The 21,429-nt window shown below is 49.4% G+C and overlaps 1 protein-coding gene across 6 annotated transcripts in view; it reads right to left on the minus strand.

Moving 5' to 3' along the window:
• CTBP2 (C-terminal binding protein 2) overlaps positions 1 to 21,429 on the minus strand; it is a 163,880-nt gene that overhangs the window by 37,842 nt on the left and 104,609 nt on the right. For 5 of the 6 annotated variants that reach the window (XM_058544251.1, XM_058544249.1, XM_058544254.1 and 2 more), the window contains one exon: positions 15,992 to 16,151. In XM_058544251.1, coding sequence (XP_058400234.1) covers positions 15,992 to 16,049 — 58 coding nt within the window. In that variant the 5' untranslated portion in view covers positions 16,050 to 16,151. Of the gene's footprint in view, positions 1 to 1,735; positions 4,878 to 15,991; positions 16,152 to 21,429 lie in introns of those variants that run through there. The other variant, XM_058544255.1, reaches the window with a different exon arrangement.

Genomic DNA, 21,429 nt, shown 5'->3' on the forward strand with positions numbered 1-21,429 from the left:
GGGATAGATCATTCGACAGAGAAATTTATTTGCTGGCAGCCTTCCGACTGCAGACTTCCTTGGCATTGGCTTGCTGCCAGGCAAATGAAACAAAAATCAATATCCTTTGGTCTGCAAAACTGTGTGTTAACAATCACACTCCTAACAACTTAAACATCTCCCTCACCCCATACCCAAATAACAGTGAATGTTTTTGATAGAAGGCAGTGCAAAATTAACAGAAAAAGAAGAAAATAAGGCAATTTAACGGGTCCTCCTTCAGCAAAACCTTTCCAGGACTTCAACAAGGAGATAATCTTTCTGTGATTATGACCAAACCCTCCAGTTGCTTAGCAACACATAATTAAGGAATATGTTTTCAGATCCGCTTTGCAAGCCCGGCCATTATCAGATGAAATTACTGGAGCAACAAATGTCACCGCCATGCAAATTAGTTGGTTGCAAAGAAAGAACGTTTGACTGTGAGGGAGAAGGCACAGGCCCTCAGAAAAATTATCTGACTTCTCTCCTGTCGCACACTGACTAAAAAAAGTCAAATAAATTGTATGACAGACTTAAAAAGAAATTCACAGATGAGACAAAACCAGAATCCATAGTGAGAGACAACAGGAAAATTCAACTAGTTGCTCAATCTCCCTTCGGAAATAAGAAAGAAAAATGCCTGGAGGTCAAGCTGTAAAGCAACAAAAGCCAGTTCAGTCTAGTAGTAGCCAAACCATCACCAGTTCCACCGGTATGATAGATAAAACTAACTCAGCATCTCAAGGTTTCTAGATCAGCTCCCAGTACCCACCCACCACAGCTATTTAAGGCATATTTTCTAAAAGGTACCTCTTATTTTCACCCCACTACGTCCATCCTACAATACTAGTTATTTAGGAAAAAAATCATTTAAAAAGGATTCAGTTTTCTAAATTACGCTAGGGAGGCAAGTGGAAAAAAGGGAAGAGAACTGATTTTCAGCTTAAATTGTCAGTAAAGCTTCTAAAGTTAAAATAAAAATTCTAAGTGCTGTTCAGAGGATGTCGACCTGGAAGTTAATCCACAATGCCCAAGGAAACACATGCAGTAGATTACATTTGTCTCACGTTTTGAAGAGAACCACCTAGGATCGTTATCTCTTCCCTCGACTTGGAAATATATTCTTCCCTACAAGTAAACAGAATTCCCAACTGTATTTTCCAATATGCGAGACCACGTCTGTTTTTGAAACGGAGTTCTAAGGGATTTCAACATCTTGCTTTGTTTAACACACAAGTCTGGAAGCACACCGTTTTTAGCTCTAAGGCGGGTAGTCCCACCTCTGATGCTGTGTGTAGATCCGTCAGAGGTGCATTTCCGCACTATAATGCACTTCTAATGGCAACTGAATGACGCACAATTTATGGGAGGATTGAATAAATATCCCTGCTTTCTCCAAAGCCACCGAATGTGAGCTGGAGAAAACGCCACCCCCGTGAGCTGATGGTTTCATTCTGTTCTGAATGATTTCTGGGTTTCTCCCAGAAACACAGCTGTGTTTCACCACCATAAAGGGAAATCCACAAATCAACTTGAGCCCAACTAGAGAAAGGGGAGGCAATGCTGTTCCAGCGGGTCAGCCTGCACTGAAATCCGTTTCACCCAAGAGAGCCCCTGTCAACTGGCTGGCTGGCTCACTGTCCTGTGCTCAAAACTCTGCCTGCATTGTCCCCTCAACGTCCTAGGCGAGGAAAGGCAGGGAGGGGGGCATTACTTGCTTCCGGAGCCAGCATGGTGGACACGATGATGGGGGCCCCTGTCCGCCGGGCCACCTTCTGGTAGGATGAGTGAGGCGTGTGGATGCTCTGGCTGGCTGGTGGCAGGGTAGACGGCTCCACGGGGACACCGGGCTTCCGCAAGAGCTGGGGGCTGCCGTGGGGGCTGGGCAGGGGAGACGCGCCCACACTGCGCTGCCACTTCCGCAGTTCCATGGGCACCGTGTAGGCCGTGGAGTAGGCTGTTCTGGGGCCTGGATGAAGGGGGGTCATGGGTCCCGGGTTGGTCAAGGCCACCCCGGCCTGTGGGGCGTATGGGGGGCCCAGCCGCGCTGTCAAGGTGCAAGGGGCAGGAGAGCTATATCCAGAGTTGGAAGGGAAGTGGGGGGCTTGGGTGCCCACCCCGGGGGCAGAGTAGGTAGCTGCCGTTTCTAGGAGGTGCTGGGATGGTGCACTGGAGGGGCGGCGAGCCGGGTCTCCAGCTCGGGCGGATGCCGCCTGCAGGGGACCCCCAGGCTGGGGCTGCAGGGCCGAGGCACCCAGAGAAGACAAGTCACCGTGGAGCTCGCTGCGGTGGCTGAAGCTGCTGGAGCGTGTCCGGGGCAGCGGGCCTGCCCGGCCCTGCCTCCGCAGCTGCATCTCAGTCCTGCAGCTGCCGGCCAGGCGGCTTAGGACGCGGGCCTGGCCCAGGTTGGGTGCAACACACTTGATGTCCGCGTCCTCCATCGTGGCCAGGACGGCTGGGGAGTCGAAGCCTTGCTGCAGCAGGGCCACCAGCGTGGCCTCCGCCACACCCTCAGCCCGCAGGAGGGCCAGGAACTCGGGCATCACGCTCCTCTTGCCCGCGGGCCCCTGGAAGGTGGACAGGTCACTCTCACAATTCTCATAAGCCACCTTGGAGTGGATGCTTTCCTGGGCAGGTCCGTAGTCCTGGTTCAGGGGGCCTGGGGCTGCCCCGGGGCTGCCCTCCGAGGCGGCAGCTGCGCTGGAGTCCACGACTAGGCACGTGGGGGCTGCCTGTCTAGCCGCGGCGGAGTCCGCGGGCCTCTCGCCGACATCATTGTAGGCCTGGCTGGAGGGGTAGGCAGGCGCCTCCACTCCGCACCTGCTGTCGGCCAGCTCCCCTGCATACCGCGTGGGCGACAGGGCCCTGCTCTGCGTCCGCTGCCCCTGAGGGATCATTTTACCTCCAGGATCCGGGTACAGGTGACCAGTGTCCTGCAGGGCAGGGACCCGGCCTTGCACTTGATCCCACGTCATTCTGCTGCCAAGCACTCCATAACCGGGCAGCAGGTGGCCGACTCCCGGGTCCCGATGGTGGCGAGGCTCTTTGGGCGCCCGAGCGGCTCCGGATGGGTCGCCGTAGTAATCCCGAGGCAGCAGGCCACCGCGAGCAGACATGACTGCCTGTCTGCTGTCGTAAAAGGTGAAGTCGGGAACAGAACTCTTCCTTCCGGCGCCGGAGTGGTACAAGGCCTCCCGGTGGAGGTAGGGCTCGGCGGCCCCGGGCATGGCGGCCACCTGCAGCCTGGGGTTAGGCTGCTCATACCACAGTCCCTCTCCGCCTCCGTCTGTCAGAGAGCTGCTCCTCCCTGGAGCCTCAGCGATCTCCCAGGGGCCCTCGTACCACCCGGCAGCATCCCAGCTCTGCGAACGCCCAATATTTATATGCCTGCTGGGAACCGGCATTGGAAAAAAGAATACTGCGGCCGAGGCAGAGGAGGAAGCCTCTCTTTATAAATCTTCAATTACATACATCAAAACCAGACCTGGCTGGATCCTAACCCTTCCGAGACGGCAGGAACAACCAACTGGGGGTTCCTATTTCAAAGGATGGCCTAAATTATTAATCCTCCGAAACCTTAGCAGACAAAACACAACACTCACGGTAACTTTGCCTCACTCCCCAACGGTAGCACGAGAGGTCTTTTCTTTATGGCTCAGTCCCAGAAAGGAGGCTGCATCGAGCCTGCTGGGGCCCCCTCCCTGGCGTGCTCACATGGACCGCGGCTCTCTCAGCGTGCGGATTAGGAGCTAAATAAAACCCCTAAAGCTTTTGTTCCATGTGACATCTCGTTAGACTGATGAAGCCAGCTTCGGGCTCCATCCAGGCCTCTCGACCTGCAACTGGGAATTACTGTCACACTGAGGCTCTGGCTTATCTCCCTCGTCCTCACCAGAGCACTTTTTGGATGAGCACTGCCTCCCGCTCCGGAAGGTGCCCCCCACACCCCCGGCTGCCTCTGAGCGCCTAACAGTGACAGAAGGAAAATAGAAAAAGACCGCTTTAATGTCAATTCAATCTTAATCCACCCTGATGAAATGTTAATCCATTGCACACGGCCAGGAACAAATTAAATGTGAACAGGCAGGCAGGCAGGATAAAAAAAAAAAAGTCTCACCCACAGTTCTAGAACATGAGGTGCCCTGAGAAACGGGCCAGGGCTGCAGCCTGATGCTCCGCCAATATTGAAATCTGGCTCTGAGATGACTCTTTGGTTATGAATCAAACGAGTTACACTGCTCAAGTCCAAATGGATTCTTTACCTTATTATCGTAAAACACAGATCCCTCCATTCTGCCAGGAAAAAAACAACCACCGTGCATGTAATCTAAAATTTATCATTTTAAGACTGCAACAGAGGTCAATGACTAAACTCGAATATTATGAAGCAAAACCAGGACGCGGCCGCATCTGAAACGCGTCTTCCTTTAAATCTGTTCGCAAGGAAAGCATAATTCCAGCAGGCTCGGCCTGGCTTAGATCTTGTGGATGATTTCCCATATTCCATGGATTAAGATTTTACATAGCCCACTAGGGACCTTGGGTCCAATAATGCAAAGAGCAGCAGTTACCTAGATAAAGGAACACCACAAACAGGAGTACTAAAACATTTCCTAAAACATGTAGACAGGTCCCAGAGAAGCAACCCTGCAGACTAATGCTGCCGGTTCTGCTCTTCCAAGATTTCACAACAGAAACACAAGCTGGTAATCGGGGGGCTACCAAGGCTGTGTCCAGATGCAACATTCTAAAATGAGACAATATGCACATTTGCAGCCATTAGACCTGAATGTTTTGACTTCACTCACATCTCTCTCAATCTAAGATTCAACTGGAATCTTCGACTAAAGAGAAATATCAGTCATCAAAAAAATATTTTTTTAAATATGAGAAATATGAAGATTACTGTGAGGGAAGAAAGTAGATACAAGTCCGTTTCCAGGAACTGGAGGCACGTGGTAATGCAAGACAGTTTACAAGGGCAGTGCCCACCCCACCTCCCCACGACCTGATCAACACATATTAAACTTCGGGACAAGCTCTGTTTAAACCAACACTACTCCCCAGAGAGTGCTGGTCCCCAAAAGCCAGAGTTCCTGTGACCGCCGACGGACTGTTGAACTGGCCCTAGTACTGCCTGGGGATGCATCCCCAGGAACCCCAGAGTCTGTTATTTAAACACCACGGCCCCATTTCTGATGTAAAAATGCCAACAAGCCCTTGAGTTATCTTGGAAAATGCTCTGGCAGGGGAAGAGACGCAAACCCTTCCCCAACCCCCTCCACCTCCTAGGATGCATGAAAAGAAAAAAAAGAAAAATTAACAAGCCACACTGCAAAAGGTTGGGTTTCCATGTATAAAAGAAGTCTGCTGGCGCCAATTTCTGCAATTCCTCTGCTGGTACATCTGCAATCACGGGCTGAATGGCCCGGGCAGGGGAGACGGAGGAAACAGGCCTGGCCACATGCAAGACAATATTTATACATCTCCCCAACAGCCTGAGGACGTGTTCACTTAGAAGATACATCAAAAAGGACAGGAAAACATTACAGAGCCTGAACTAAATGGAAATAGCACTATCTGGTTACAGCACATCATTTCCCGGCACCATTGGGCAGCCAGGAGCGCCAGGGAGCTGGCGGGCTGGGCAGGCCCAACTTCTGCAGGTTTCTCCTCTTCTGGCCCCTATCCAGAACCTGGGCAGGGAAAGGAGAGGGAAAGGAGAGGGCTGAGAGAAAGGCAGGGCGGTTTCACCAGGAACCCTCCTAAGAATGAAGACAAGGAGACGGGTTTGCGTGGAAACAGGCCTGGCGCATCAGGCAGGACACACCTTCATCGAGAAAAGACATTAACCAGATAACCTCGAGTGGCCCCCAGCCCACATCCGCCTGTCACCTCCCTCTTCTAGTCTTGGGTTCTTCAGCTGGGAGGGGCCTTCTAGGCCGCGCAGTGGGGTTTCCGCCCCATTGCTGCTGCCACTGCCACCTCTCCTTCCACCAGAGAACATGGCCAGCCAGGCAGGATGGACAGTAGCAGTTCTGACCCTTCAGAGGTGACCAGAAACAGGGCATCTTCGATATCACGTTTTTCTTATGGGATCCTTGACAGAGGGCTTCAACACTTGTTGAACGTCTGTACCAGGCCCTGTTCTAGGTGTTCCGCTCATAAATGACTCTACGGGCAGATATGATTACATCACATCCCAGATGCCAGGAACGGAGAGGGTGGGCGCCTCGCCCAGGGCCGCAGGGTGCGGGACCCAGGTCAAACGCCAAAGCCCACGCTCTGCTTTCCCCAACTCCCTGCACCGGCCCCAGTCACTCTGCCCTGCTGGTGCTGGAAAGGGGGACCCTCCTTACCAAAGCACTTCTGTTATTTTCTTAAGATTTTCCAAAGCCCCAAAATATTAACGTGTCACTTATAAAATTAACTATTTGAGTATCGAAAAGTAACTCCTAAAGAGACGGCTGCTCCAACCCCTCAGGACGGGGTGCACGGAGCTCCCAGCCTTTAGCCGATGCCTGAAAGGGCCAGAAGCCTCAGTGTCCTGCCATTGCGCCATCTCCTTTCCCTTCCTTTTTGTAACAAACAAGCATAACGTTGTGTGGTGTAAATGCTAAGAGGCCCCCTCATGGTGCAGACACGTCCTTTCAGAGATGTGTGGATGACCTCCAAGAGCTGTCTGTGCCGGATCTTTCTGTCTAGGATGGCTCTGGTGACTCTCCGACCTCACGGGCATCTAGTTTTCAGTCCAAGTTCTACAACTGAAGCAGGACTATCTAGAAGAATGTGTACCCAACAGCTCCTAAGAAACCAGTTCACACACTGTTCACCACTTCTCAGGTTTCTGAGAAGGCGTCGAAGGCGCAAAGCCAGGGGCGGGGCGGCAGCGGTCAGACGAGCTTCAGGGCGGGTGGCACCCTCCGCAGCAGAACGAGGAGGCCCGGGTTCCCTTTCCATCAACTTCCAACCCATTCTGCTTGGAAGCCACCCAAACTCACGCAGCCTCGCCTCTGCAATCCGCCAAATATTATGACAGATGTTTTCCTGTGTTAGGTAAAAACACCTGTAACTGGACTTGCACTTTTCTAAACACTCTGGCAGATTTTTTTTTAGCATGTTGCAGTCTTTTAGAAAGGGCTGCTTTTCTGAAAACCTCATGTTGACTAAATAAAGCAAGATGGGACCAATTTCTGAAAGACTAACGAGTCTTACAGACTTAATTTTTTAATCCTGCAAAGAGTTTCACTACAGAAAATTGTATAACATGAAAAGCTTTCTTCAGAAAATTGAGAAATAGACAATCCAAAATCTCCTGCAGACAAAATAAACCTAAGATAAAGCTGACCACATAGAATAATCCGAATGGCAACCTCAGGGTTAAAAGCGACATCCTCTCAAAGACAATTCTTCAATTCCCCGTGCAACGTAAGGCCTCAATTCACAACCACAGAGACCTGAACACTCTGAAAGATGGATCTAGATCTAGCAGGGAAGAAAATCAAGGCAGGGACGACCAGCAATCTCTTTCACAGAGCAGTCCTCAGGCAAATCACCAACAGGCATCTCATGTTCTGATCAACACAATGACCCGGGAATCTGCTCGAAAAGAACGGGAAATAGAAGCATTGCTCTGGGGTCTAACCCTCACTTCGTTTTTCTTTAAAAAACAACATCAGGTGTATGGTGGGATCAGTGAATCTAAAGGCTGGACTCACATGAAGGTCATAGGGTCTAACTGCCTGTCCCCTGACAGCAACATGCTTGCTCCTTCTCAGGAGGCAGCCATGCCCACTCTGGGGCGTTCCTGGGCCAGCCCTCTCCATGGTGGGCCAACCCTGGCCAGGGGCTTCCACTTCCTGGTCCTCCTGCAGTCCTTGGGGCCACAAGACCAAGGCAGCTCTGAAAGTGAAGGCGGAACTAAGAACGCACCTCCCCCCAAGAGGCTCCCCTGTGCCTGCTGAACCCCAGATGAAGCCACCACAGCACCCTCGCCCTCCACGTCCCACAGGCGGCATCTCCTGGGGGACACTGCTGAGGTTAGTGGGTTATAAAGTTTTCCAGCAGAGACAAGGCCAAAAATAGGCCCATGACATCCCACTTCCTACTTTTAAATGTGTACAGGCTGTGTTGGTTTTTTGTTTGTTTTTGTCAAGTGTTTTAGAATGTTTAAAAACAGCTTTCTGCCTTTAAAAAAGTTTTCTTTCCTTCTCCCCCCCTCCCCCTGTAACTTACTTGGTTAATCTAAATCAGAGGGGGGAAAAATCCCAAGTGCATGGGTAAAACAGCAAATAGGACATGTGGCAGAGTTTCATTGGAGCCTTCATCTAAATGACACTGGTACAAAGAGAAAATCAGCAGAACTGTCCAGACATCACGTCCATCAAAGGATTGATGCAGGATTCAACGTCCTTGGGTGCATGCTGTGTGCACCCAAGCCCGGAGCCTTTGGATCATCAGCGCAAGCCTTCAAAGAAAACCCAAGACCCTTGGGTGGAGTCTTGCAACCAAAACAACCCTTTCAAAATCAGCTGCACTCTCAACAGTCCCAGCCTTCTCGTAACTATAAGATTTAGCCATTTTAAGTAAAAACAAAGGCTTGCGCATTGCTCCTGACTCAATTCCTTGACTAGGTCATAAAACTTAATGAGAGCCATGTTATGAAAATTAGGTTTGATTCCCACTCGTTATGGGGTAAAAAGTCCATCTCTTTTATGGCATGTTTTGAATGTGCCAGTGAAGAAGGAAGCGTGAACTGGGGCCCCAGCTCGAATGCAGGGCCTGGGCAAGCGACGGGACCAAATCTACCTTGAAAGGCTGTGCTGAGTCCTTGGCAGCACCTGGCACAAGTTCTGCCCCAGGCAGGTGCTCAGTGAACACTGCTTCCTTCCTGCCTGTAAAAACCTCCAATAACAGCTCTTCTTACAAAATCTCAGCATCTCAGGTGACCTCCAACTCACCTTGACATTGCCATCCCTCACCCCATCACACTCCATGTTTTATGTCTCCTCATCTGTACTGGGTTCAGAATATTCCAGAATTCCTTCCTCTCACCTTTGTTTGTGATACTCAATCATTTCCATCTACCAGGGTCTACCTCAAATAGCTCACCTCCAGGAAGCTCCTTCAATTCATCCTGTCACTTTGTCCCAAAGAAATCTGCCACCTATCAAGGTGAAAACACCACCAAAATAATCCAGGGAATGCATCCACCTGCAGACAGCCCATGGTATTCTCACTTAAGGGGATGAACCCTGTCCCTCCTGACATGTCTTTCCTCCATTCACCACTTACTCGTTCATTTGACACACAGGCTGTGAAGTGACCCGCAGAGTATGACTCCGTACAGGGCACAGGACTTGATGGCGACAGCCAGTCCTTGCCCTCAAGGGGTGTACTGTGTGACAGAGAAAGATGAGGTGTACACGGTCACCAGGAAGCCCCTACCCATGATCCCCCGGCCTCTGAACCCATGCCCACATTGAAGCACAGTGCCTCACTGGCGTGGCCTATGCACAGTGGGCGTTAAGCTGAGAGAGCAGAGGAGGACCGACAGCCCCAGAATCAGATGCTGCCCGGCAGGACCCACACTGCCTCAGCCTGTGGTGCATGGTTCAGCACACGGGCCCCAATGGTACAGGCAGAAGGTGGGCTGTAGACCTTCTGCAGGACATGAAAGGACTGAGTAGCCACCCTGCCTGGAAGAATTCCAGGATGTGAACGGAACGGGAAGGACCCTCGCGGCACATACATCTTTCCAATTGGGACCTGGAAACAAGCTTGATGGATGTTCCAGCCCCTCTGACAAGTAACATGGCAGGAGGGACAGGGAAGTGTGGGGACCACTGTGACTAGGTGCACACAGATATCCAGAACGCGTCCCCCTCCTGCTACTTCACAGCGCAGCTGGTGGTGCTGAGTCCAGTTCTCGCCAGGACCTGGAAGGGGAGCTCGAATCTCAGAAAGCCACCTGAGGCCTCTCCGGAGACAGAGCACACCAAGAGCCCGAGCTTTATTAGCAAGAGAGCCCATCAATGTTCAGGACGCTCATCAAATAATGGTTTGATGGACTGAGCGTCAATCAATCAGAAGCATGAGCCTCATTTCACAGGGAGTCACTTGTAAGGTTGTGAAAAAAAGTGAGAGAGCAAGACACTGCAGTGAAGGGTACCTTGGGGTTCTGGTTTCACAGTCTCCCCAAATACCTGTAATTAGGTTGAGCTGTGTTGGGATGTATCCAAGCCGAGGGGCATTCTCTGAATTTGTGTGGGGCACAGCCTGCAGGCCTCTGCTGCGCTGGACCTCCTCTGATGAAGGAGACTTGGCCTGACTGCACTGGACCCCTGGGTCCTGTGAGGTATGTATCAGGCCTTGAAGCAGACAGTCTCTCCGCAAAGGGGCAGTGACCAAGATGAAACGCGCCAAGAGCAAAGCAGCCTGAAAGACAGGCCAGGCGCTCCAGGGGACACTCAGGAGGTTTGATCCCAAACACGGACAGAGACAGGGTGCCACCAACCAGAAGGGAGAGCAGGATCCACTGTGGTGGGGCGAGAGCGAGAGCAGCAGCCACAAAACAAAACCAAGACAGCGATGAACACACACACCCCGGCCACTGACTCTACACGTGCCACACTGCCACCCCCAAGTGGAAACTTAGTGGCTTTAACACGCTGCTTTTAGCAGTGTGGTGAGTTTTAAGAAATCTGCCAAGTACAGACAGAGCCGATCGCGAATCGACAAGTGCAAAGAGAAGCTGAAGTCTGCATTCTACAGATGAGTAATAGGGAATTAATAAGACATTTAACCTGATTCTCATCTGCAGAAAGTGAGGGCTTGCCTGGGTGTGGGCGATTCTACCAACCCAATCCCTAGACAGCAGTGGGCAGCCCGGGGAGTGGTGGGCTAATGCTCTGAACTTATCTTAAAACCATGACCAGATTAAGACAAAATACAGATTTTTATCCCCTGCAAATAACTTCTGTGAAGCTTCAACTTGACCATTCTCTTTCTTAGCCGGTTCTTTACGTGAGCACATTGTTTCAGTGTATTCATTTATACTACAGAGTTTTAAGTCATGTCTAGTTGACTATTGTATATTTACATAGCTAATGTAATTATTGCTAATCACATAATTACTGGAAATGTGCATAATTGCCTGATCCAAACATATAATTATAATGTATAGCAACATTATGAATCCCATTTTTAAAATCCACATTTTGGGGCTATTTAAAGATATTTATTAGAAATGACTGGGGATTACCTATACTTGGCCAGCTTCAACACGGTTTCTTTAGAAAGTGCTCCAGTGCTTTAAATAACACAAGTAGTGATTTTATAATGCATTTTTAAGACAGGTAAAACAAAATAGCATATAAATAAAAGACAAAATCATTTGGGCCCGAGTCTGTAGACTATGATCTTCTCATGGGGAAAGAAAGGCCCATCCTTCCGCTCTGTTGGCTCCGATGGGTGTGAGCCAGGCAGTGAAGAACCCCCAACCTCCCTGCAGGGGGCGCTCAGCTGGCCTGGACGCCTGCCCCACTTCAGCCACCTCGGTGACCTGGAAGCTCTTAGACCTCTTTGCTTCTTGAATATTCTAGGACCACACATGACCTTTCTCGAGGGACTGTCCCACTGAAAGGTGCTTTCACAATGACAAACTCATCTCGTTGAGAAGACCAGGACATCACCGGGGAAAAAGTTTTCTCCCACCTCATCCATGCTGCCTTTCCTCTCTGACTTTTCTTTTTCTGCTCGGTGACAAAGTTGATGTAGAAGAAGATTCCCAGAATTTATTACTATCTATGTGTTTAAAAGATCAACCACTTGGTCTCTATTTTCCCCACGTCCATCCAACCAGCCCATCTTTCTCACCTCCTTTTATTCTCTGGGCTCATGAGAACATCCCACAAGTAAGGAATCTTGAATACAATTGTTTATTTAAAAGGAGGTTCCTAGGGCCGGCCCCGTGGCTTAGCGGTTAGGTGAACGCACTCCGCTGCTGGCGGCCCTGGTTCAGATCCCGGGCGCGAACCGACGCGCTGCTTCTCCGGCCATGCTGAGGCCGTGTCCCACATACAGCAACTAGAAGGATGTTCAGCTATGACATACAACTATCTACTAGACCTTTGGGGTAAAAAAAATAAATAAATAAAATTTAAAAGGAGGTTCCTATCATTTCTTTTTTTTCTGCAGAGGAAAGGTCTTCTCCTGAGTTATGTTATGAAGGGGACTTAGCTCGGCTGATAAAATCCCCAGGACCATTTTTCCAAGTGTCTAAGATATTTGAACAAAATGAAGTAAAATGAAATATCTACTCTTTTCAAATTACCTTCTCAATAGCCATAGGAAAGGATGGTGTTTATTGACTTCTTCTATTATTACCCACAGTAAGATGTTCTAACAAAAGTCATCAGCAAAGCCATTGTGGGATATTACAGTTCCACAAACCCAGGGCTCTGGAAAGTGCTTTTCTGGGTTACTTTTGCAACGCTGAGTGATAGCAAGCTCTGTTCTCTGACCAACAAATATTTGGGGCAAATCAAACCAGCACTTCCATGACGCAGTAACATATAAAACTCTCTGATGGGTGCAATTCACAAATGCAATATGTCAATTATGCCAGTAAACTAAACGGAGGGAAAAAACCAAGACCTAAATTATACATGAAAAAGAGGAGACTGCAATCTAGTTCTGACGAGTCTCTGTTAGCAGACCCTGCTCCGTAATAATTCTTACACAAGAGCACTCTAGGATTGTTTGATATTAGGCATCAAGAAGGAACAGAGAACAAATTATAAATATCAACATAGAAGGGTTGCTTTAAAAAAAAATTTAAAATCTGGCTTTTAAGTCAGCTTGAAAGACCATTATTTCAACCAATTTGGATGGAGTCCGAAAGACTTTGGCTGATGAGAAGCAAAGCTATATACTCTGTACTGTGCTTAAATCTCAAGCAGAAACATCCCCTTGGGGGGCGAAGGTGCAGCCTGAGTCAGGATCTGGGCATACAAGGAGATGATGAAGCTCCATCCCATGTTCCCTTGGTTTCGACTTGGAGGGCACAGAGGGGAGAGCAGCTAGGAGTGAGTCACAAGGGCACTGGGGCTCAGGAGGAGTAAGCCCTGAAGACTGGTGTGGAAGATGTCAAGGAGGAAGCGGCTGAAAAGGCCTTGGAAGGCAGGTAGGGGGGGTTCTGGGAGCAGTAACTGTGCAGGGATCATTCCACCACTGGCTCAGTTGGAGCACAAGGGTTCCTTCAAGAGAGGGAGAGGGAGAAAGTGGGACCCTGGAGCGTGTCAGAAGGCTTGTCTGGGACGGGATTCCACAGCTGGGGTTTGCACTGAGGCTGTGCAGCAGGCCAGAGGGAAGAATTGGAAGGAATCTGTGTTCCCAGAGACCAAGGGCAAGAAGAGAAAGTTCCGACAAGCCCAGAGTGGCTATAGCAGGGCAGGGCACCTCCACACTTTTAATCATAAAACCAAAAACAATGAGCGATACAGGAGGTCCTTGGGGTAGGGTACAGGCCGTGGGAAGGAGAGAATAGTTTGCTGGGCTCTCTGGATTTCCAAGTAGAACATTCGAGAGCAGTTAGTTCAGGTTTACAGAACGGAGACTAGTGAGAATCCAAAGCCAGGGATGTAGATATGCGAGGCCTTCAGGAGGAAGAAATGATCGAATCCACAGAGCTGATGTGAGGGAAAGCCCAAATATAGAACAGCAGACTGCCTGAGCTCCTGGGTGCAAATCACCGCCAGCTCCCGGCCTCGCTGGTAGCACCTGGGTACTGGTCACCACCTGTCCTGACCTACAGAATGTGCTAAAGGAGCTTATAAATATGAGGAGCACCAATGGAGCACCTTGGAACAGCTGTTATTCTAACAGGACACCAAATGAATATCTGGGATCACGGATTATAAGTTACACCTGAGTAACCTCGTTTCACGTGTCTATCTTGATAATGGCTATCGAGAAATTAAAATATATATCACTACAACTGTCTCAGGAACACCGTTGATGGATAAAGATGATACATACTGAAGTTTCTGTTACACAGAAGGGGTGGGAGGTTGGTGAACCATGGCTTGGGAGAGACAGTCTTAAAGAATCACCAGTGGTTTTGCCCTCACTGACAGCCCTGGAAGCAGAGAGGAAAGGCCACTGGCTCTTCAATCCCATTCTTATCTGTTGTGGTTCCTCTAGGTAAGTACTAGGGTTGGAGGGGTGGAATCAGCCTCATAGGCATTCATAGTACTAACATTGGAAAGTTGATCCACTAGGATTTTCTCAGTAACCTAAAATGAAGCACCTTTCCATTGGAGGTCAAAAGGAAATTTTAAAAATCGCCACAAAAATCAGCTGAACCCAGATTGTGGGACACTGTGCCAACCAACTGGCCTGGGCTCTTCAATGATGGCAATGCTTCTGAAAGTCAAGAAAGCCAGGGGATTATTTTAAACTAAGGAGACCAAAGAGACATGACAACTAACACAATGTGTGTCCCTTGATTGGTGTCTGCACAGGCAAACAAACCAGCTAAAAACCGATGTGCGGGGGAAATGTGAGTCTGCATTCTACGTTAGATAATACAGTAATGAGGTTCGAGTCCCTGGGGGTGATTATGGTGTTGTGGTTACATAGGAAAGGGTCCTAATTGGAGATACATGCCATAGGTACTTATGAGTAAACTGCTGCATCTATGACTGGCTTTCAGATGGGAAAGTTCACCCATCCATCTGTCCATACACACACACACACGCCCGTGCACAGGTATATCTCTACCTATGTATCTTTAGAAAGAAAGCAAATGATAGCAAATGTTATCAGCTGGTAAATACAGTTGAAGGGAATACCAGTTGGTTGCACTATTCTATCAATCTTTCTATAGGTTTGAAAGATTTTAAATATCAAAAATAAAAATCCTTAAATCACAAACCCCTTACCCTGCATCAGAGCCCCGGACGCGGCAGCCAGTGCGCTCTTGCAGCTTGGTGCTCTCGTGGGGCATGCAGTCACACAGCAGAACACATCTTGGATGCCTCCACCCCATGTGGCTTGGGCCACATCTACTTAAAGGACAAACAATTCCATATGGACAGCTGTGGGATACGTTTTCCTGTCCCCGAGTTAGCAGGCCAACCAGTGTGTGAGCACATGCAGGGGTCAGAGGGGGCTGCTGGGTCCACCCTCCCTGGCAGCTCCCTTCCATGACCTCTGACAAGCCCTGCAGAGAAGTTACCAGTCACCGAGCTGAGCTGAGCCCAGCTTGGCAGCACGGAGGGCCAGCAGCTCAGACACTGCCTGGCAAGGAGCACTAACTCCAGGCCCAGGTCCACACGCTCTGGAGTTCTCACCACTCCCTAATTAGGAGAGGATGGTGCTTAATCAACATTTCAGAGTTTCATCCCCAGGTTTCCATTAGATTTTAATTATGTTTATTTTTCCTTTCATGAATAAACCACTTCCAGACATTTTCAAAGATACCAGTGATGTGAACACATCACAAGGGGCAACGCTGGGCTCGTCAGGAATATCTTGGAATTCATCGCTGTAAATATCTTAATTCGAAACAGATAAAGTCCGGAAACTTCAGGAAATAAAAAAAGATGGTCCCAATATACAGCGTCTTTCATATGCAAAATGATCTTAGGCATGTGGAAGAAATGGACCTCCGGGCCTCCTCCCCCACCCCAGCTTTCCTCCTAGACCCCACTCTAGCCAGGAGCCGGGCCTTGTTCCACTTGAAGGTCAGGCCTACCGGCCATGGGCCAAGGACACTGACACAGGGTGCATGACGTGGAGAGGTGCTCGGGTTGGAGGGGCCTCTGGGTGGAGGGTGGGGCTGTGGAACACACAGTCTGACTAGGGAACCAGTACAGGTGAGCTGGTCCACAGGTGAGCGGGTCGAGGATTCGAGGGCGGGACTACGCGTCTTCGGTTAAAAACCGCCAATCACGCTGGCTCTTACCTTCACAAATTCTGTCCAATCGCTGTCGCTTGACTTTGTGCTTATCCACAAGGGCCATTCTTTATCGAACTTTGCAACTCTCTGATTCAAAAGGCAAAGCGGTCCTCTAAGAACTTAGGGGAACTCGCAGGAGTCTGCGGGCATTACGCCACTATGAACCCTGAAACAAGGAGAAAAGAATCCTTACTCTCTGGACACCCTGGGGCACAGGACAACAGGTCATTCAGGACTTCGCTGCCACTTACTACAAGGGGACCTGCCCTCTGCGCCTGCTCTTCTCTCTCAAACCCTGGGCGATGGGGTTGCTCCAAGGGCATTGTACCAATCTCCTGCCTTCTGTCATGTAACAGGAAGCAAGCAACACGCACAAGACAACTGTCATTTGTGTCTGAAAGCTGTAAACGGCAGCATCTGGATCTCTTGCTTTTAACTTCAGGGCTGTAAACACCAATTACCGACCAACCCGAATTGTAACAATTCGTACTCCAGTGCCAGAGACCAAGCGACAGCCAGTGGGGCCTGCCCTGTATCTCTGGGAACCACAGAGAGGCAGAGCCACATGGGGGCAGGCTCCCGGACCAATGCAGACCACCAAGGGAGCCGGTCCCAGTTGCACGTGCACTAAGATGCAGCCGCCCAGCTGTGGCTACGTGACTCTCTCAAGGCCTTCCGCCTGGCGGTTTATAAAACTTTCCCAAACTGCCCTTCGAGGGTCAAGAGTCAGAGCCACTGCTCAGCACAACACAAGCCCCTCACCCCACTGCACGAGAACGGGAGCAGGAATCCACGCACCACCTAACCAAGGCTTGCCCAGTGCCATCTTCCTGAGCCTTCCTCGCACCTGGAGGGAGCCACAGACAGCATGGGCCAGGGCAATGTCCAGGCCGCTGCACTTCACCCTGGGCAGCAGCAACTGTGGCTACACCTGTCCGAGCGTGCCCATGGTATTCCAGGAAGAGGCAAGGCACATGAAGGAAGAGAAGAGGAAGGGTCTCCCATTTGGGTTGGGGTATGTGGGACTCTCCAGAGGGAAACCCAAATGCCACCTGGGGAATGGGGAGCTGCTGCCCAGCCTGCTGGTGGAGGAAGTCTGGGCTGTTCTGGAAGGCTCTGACCCTCATTTCCTGCTCATCCAATGAACCAGTTGAGGCCACAAATCATTATCTGCAACCCCAATGTCCTAGTTTTTGACTCACTGATGCAGTCTTATTTTCACAACACAATATACACACATACACACACCCACAGAAAAAGTTGTTCTCAGTTATCCAGCAAATGGGGGGAATAGGAGACAAAAGCGAGGCTCCAGGGTTAATAATGAGGATTATTATGTATGGTCATCAATTATGCAAAACGCTGGGAGTTACTTTATCAAAGGTCAGACTGCAGGTCTGACTATGAAAAGGTAGGCAACTTCCTGGAAGTTAATGACTAATTTCCCAGCAATGAGGCTGAAAACGCACCCCCAAGATTTATGGCAATAATTATGCGATTTTTTTTATTTTAAAAAGAGTTAGGAAAAAGCACAATTTCTAATCACATAAATTAATTAATGTAACATCCAAGAGATACCAAACCCTTCTCAAACCTGGAATGACCATATCGGGTGAGGAGACGAAGGTCGTCTGAAGAAGCCGGGTCAGTGCGTGGAAGGTCCGGGGGGACGCAGATGTAGTGGACACATTTTTAAAATTCTGGCCTCACTTTTGCTGGGCTTTATGCAAGGCAACCATGAAAGTGGAGAGGGGTTCCCCTAACTGGCAAGCTTGAGATGAGAGTAATAGAGGGGCCACGAGGCATCTGGACCCGAGCGTTTGTGCCGGTGAGAGACGCTCAGAGGCTGGCCCAGAGCTCGGCCGTTGCTTGGGTCCCGAGCTCTGACCATCAACTGCGGTCTGGCCCCTCCTCGACTCTGGAGAGAAGGCAGACCCCACGTTAGCCGAGGGGCGAGAGGATTAATTAGTTACTATTTGCGAAGTGCCTTGGAGATGAAAAATGACAGCAGCATCATCTGATCTCACACCCTCCTCCTCCAATTCCCAAGTGAGGAGTAATCATTCTTTTTGCTTTTCCTTTGAATTTTAATTTGTATAATTAGATGGCTTCCTGAAAAATTGATAAGTAGAATCTCGATTATACAATCAAAGGAGAGATCAGGCATCAGCTTACATAAACTGTCTGCGTCCTTTATTAAAAAAAAAAAAGCAATGACTTCCGAGTCAGGCTTTTTTGCGGGGGCTGGGGGAGAGGTACTCTTTATGGCTGGTCCTTCTGTGGGGACCCTCCAGCTCTGGGGTCCCCTCCACTTCCGGCACCCACCCAGTTTCAGACCAGCCATGTTGACAGTGAACGTAGACTCGCAAGGCCACCAGGCCGAGTCTGCTCTGGACTTCATGGCTGTGACTGACCACTGATTCCTGTAGCCTCAATCCCTTCTCCCCAAGATCTCTTTTGAAGCATGTATGAAATGTGACATTTCCCTCCTTCGCCCTCCCAAGGAGCAAGCTATTTACAAGGACTTAACATAACCCTCTTCCTCACGAGTGGGGCACGCCCCCCTCAGAGCTGAGCTGTGAGCAGCGGTCTCCAGTTAAGTGTCCACACGACTAATGCCAGCACCTCACCATCTACACTGGCGCTGGGCTCCACTGGCGGTGCCTGCTATGAAAGCGAACCTCTGCCTTTACTTTATAGCAGGCTCCACTCATAAAGCATGAATTTTTTTTTTTTTTTTTTTTTTTGTGAGGAGATCAGCCCTGAGCTAACATCAGCCAATCCTCCTCTTTTTTTGCTGAGGAAGACGGCCCTGGGCTAACATCTGTGCCTATCTTCCTCCACTTTATATGGGACGCCGCCACAGCATGGCTTACCAAGCAGTGCGTCGGCGCGCGCCCAGGATCCGAACCAGCGAACCCCGGGCCGCCGCAGCGGAGCGCGCGCACTTAACCGCTTGCGCCACCGGGCCGGCCCCAAGCATGAATTTTTTTGCCACTGAATTTATCACCACTATCACCAGTCGACACCATCTAGTCGATGTTTAACAACAAATACATAAATGTACACATAGAGAAGAAAAACAAGGAGGGGGATGTGTTCCCCTGTCCCACTTTTGCTAAAACTGTCAAAGTTCAAACCATGGTGGTGGTGTTGTGGGTGGGAAGAGAGTTCTAGAACCCACTTGCAGAATGACCTTGGACAAGCTGTTCCAGAGGCAGGCTCTTGTTTGTAGAATGGGGATTATGTTACTGATGTTCCAAAGTGGCTGTGAGGATCAGATGAGAACACCCATGAAAACATCTGGTGCCAAGCAGCAGGCCTCCGAGAACCGCCCATACGCCCTGGACTAGCACTGCCCTGGCTCAGGCTGGGAGGTCAGCCTCAGCGAAACTCAAGAAAGGTCAAAAGTCAGGTATTTTCATAAGTAGGAACAGCCTACCAATGCCAAACCTTACAAGAAAAGACACCACCTTCTCCCCAAAAAGAGAGATACTGAAATCACAGGACAAACCACAGAAAGGTCTTCCTAATGTTTTATTAGCTTGAGAAGAGACGAGGGCTGCAAGTTTGGTGTCAGGGGCTTCAACTGACTGCAGAAGGGGAAAGCTGCCACTTGGAGATTCCCGGGTACCACTAGAAAGAAGCTACAGGTGTGGAAGGTGTGTTCCATGTGCGTTTCTAAGAGAAACATGAGATTGGAAAAAAAAAAAAGGGAACAAAAAGGAGGAAGAACACCTCATTTACAACCACTCGCTTGGATATCAAACACAAAACAGAAACACCGAAGAGCCAAGGCAAGAAAAACAGGAGGTTCCCCCCATCTCTCAGGGTCTAAACCCCTGGCAGATTAACTTCACTAAATGACCATCAGCAGCCCCGCCTGCCAGGACCAAACCACTGTAGTGTGCAGAAACCCAGTAATCAGTAATTTACGTTCTTAAACTCTCAAATAAGTCTCTAAGATGCCCTCAGTTTCTTTATTCTAGTTCCTAGACTTTATAAAGATCAGGCAGACGAAGGAATGTACACAAAGTGATGTCTTCAATGATGTCTTTCAAAATGAAAATTCTTCTAAAACCAGTTAAACATAATGACTGCCTTCAATTCTTTTAAGGAAATCTACTTAAACATTGTGATAATAAAGAGAGACCAAGTTTTGCAATACGGTAATGAATTAATATTACTGTAGTTAAGCAAGTCCTGCCGGAGTTCTCTGACTGAACCCCTGGAGGCCTCAGAATGCATTTCATTGTTAAACCTGCAAGGTGGTTAGGTTTTACATTGGAGAGGTTGAGATGATCCAACGCAAGTAAAAAGGCCCCTGCACCCCGGGCAGCACTGGTGCACAATATCTCACGCCTTTCCGAGCCTGGGATGCCTAAGGGAACGAAATCACTCCTCAGGGCTCCTTCACCACAGCCTACAAGGCTCTCTTGATGTGTCAACAGGCTCATTTACCAACCTGTGAGTGACCCAGCAGGGCAGCACCCGTCTAGGCTAAGTAAGGCAACACAGAGCACCTGTAGCACAGGCTCCTGCAGGTGGGGTGCCACCCAGCATACCTGCAGAGTCAGCCCATTTACAGTGCCTTGAAAACGCTGGCCCACCAATGATGACTGCCCAGAAAACCCTCTCTGGCTCTTCATCTAATCCCAAATAAAGCTCCGGGTCTTCAGGCTATCCCAAAGAACCTCTTCCCAAATCTTCAGAAGCCAAACGTGAACAACATGTTCCTTTCTTAGGAAGATAGCTGGGTAGAACCCTCTGAACAGGTGATCTAGGTTTTGTTTTGTAAAATATATCTGAAGAACCAATTAAAATCCAGCTCTAATAAATGTTCTACAGTGGCCAGGGATCAGTGGGAGAAACCCTGGCTTAGCTTTTAGTTAAACGGTTGACGTAATACCACAATTAACAAAATTATGAAAATTCGATTTTAAGAAATGAAGCTTTTGGGGAAGATCGACTGTGGGAAATGAGCTTACTGAAGTCAATTTTGTCTATGTCCAAGCTACTATTGCTCGCTGATTATTTACTCAATAGCTTTTGGTAAATCTAGTTTTTCTATTTTTGGAAAGATCAAACACAAGGTTCAGACATCAAGTAGCACAAAAGGTGTACAGGAAAGTCTCCCACTCTCACAGCCCCCACATGCTCCAGGGTAACCAGCAGGATCCTTCAACATACACTGAAGATTCACTCTGGTCCTGGAGCCAGATCTGTCCACTGTTTGGCAAGACGAGGGAGCAGAGCTACTCATCTTTCCCCAGGGAATGCCCAGCAGCCCAACCACAGGTGACAAGGTCACTCCCTGGTCACAGGCCCTCAATCTATTCCAGGGGCCCCACCCTCTGATCCCCTGGGGCTGATGCAACACGGGCAGGCTTCCTGGACAGAAGTGCAGAGACAGCTCAAGTGTGGCTAGCCCGGGTGCACCACCC

Source organism: Diceros bicornis, chromosome 6 (assembly GCF_020826845.1).
Source record: "Diceros bicornis minor isolate mBicDic1 chromosome 6, mDicBic1.mat.cur, whole genome shotgun sequence".
Taxonomy (NCBI): Eukaryota; Metazoa; Chordata; class Mammalia; order Perissodactyla; family Rhinocerotidae; genus Diceros; species Diceros bicornis.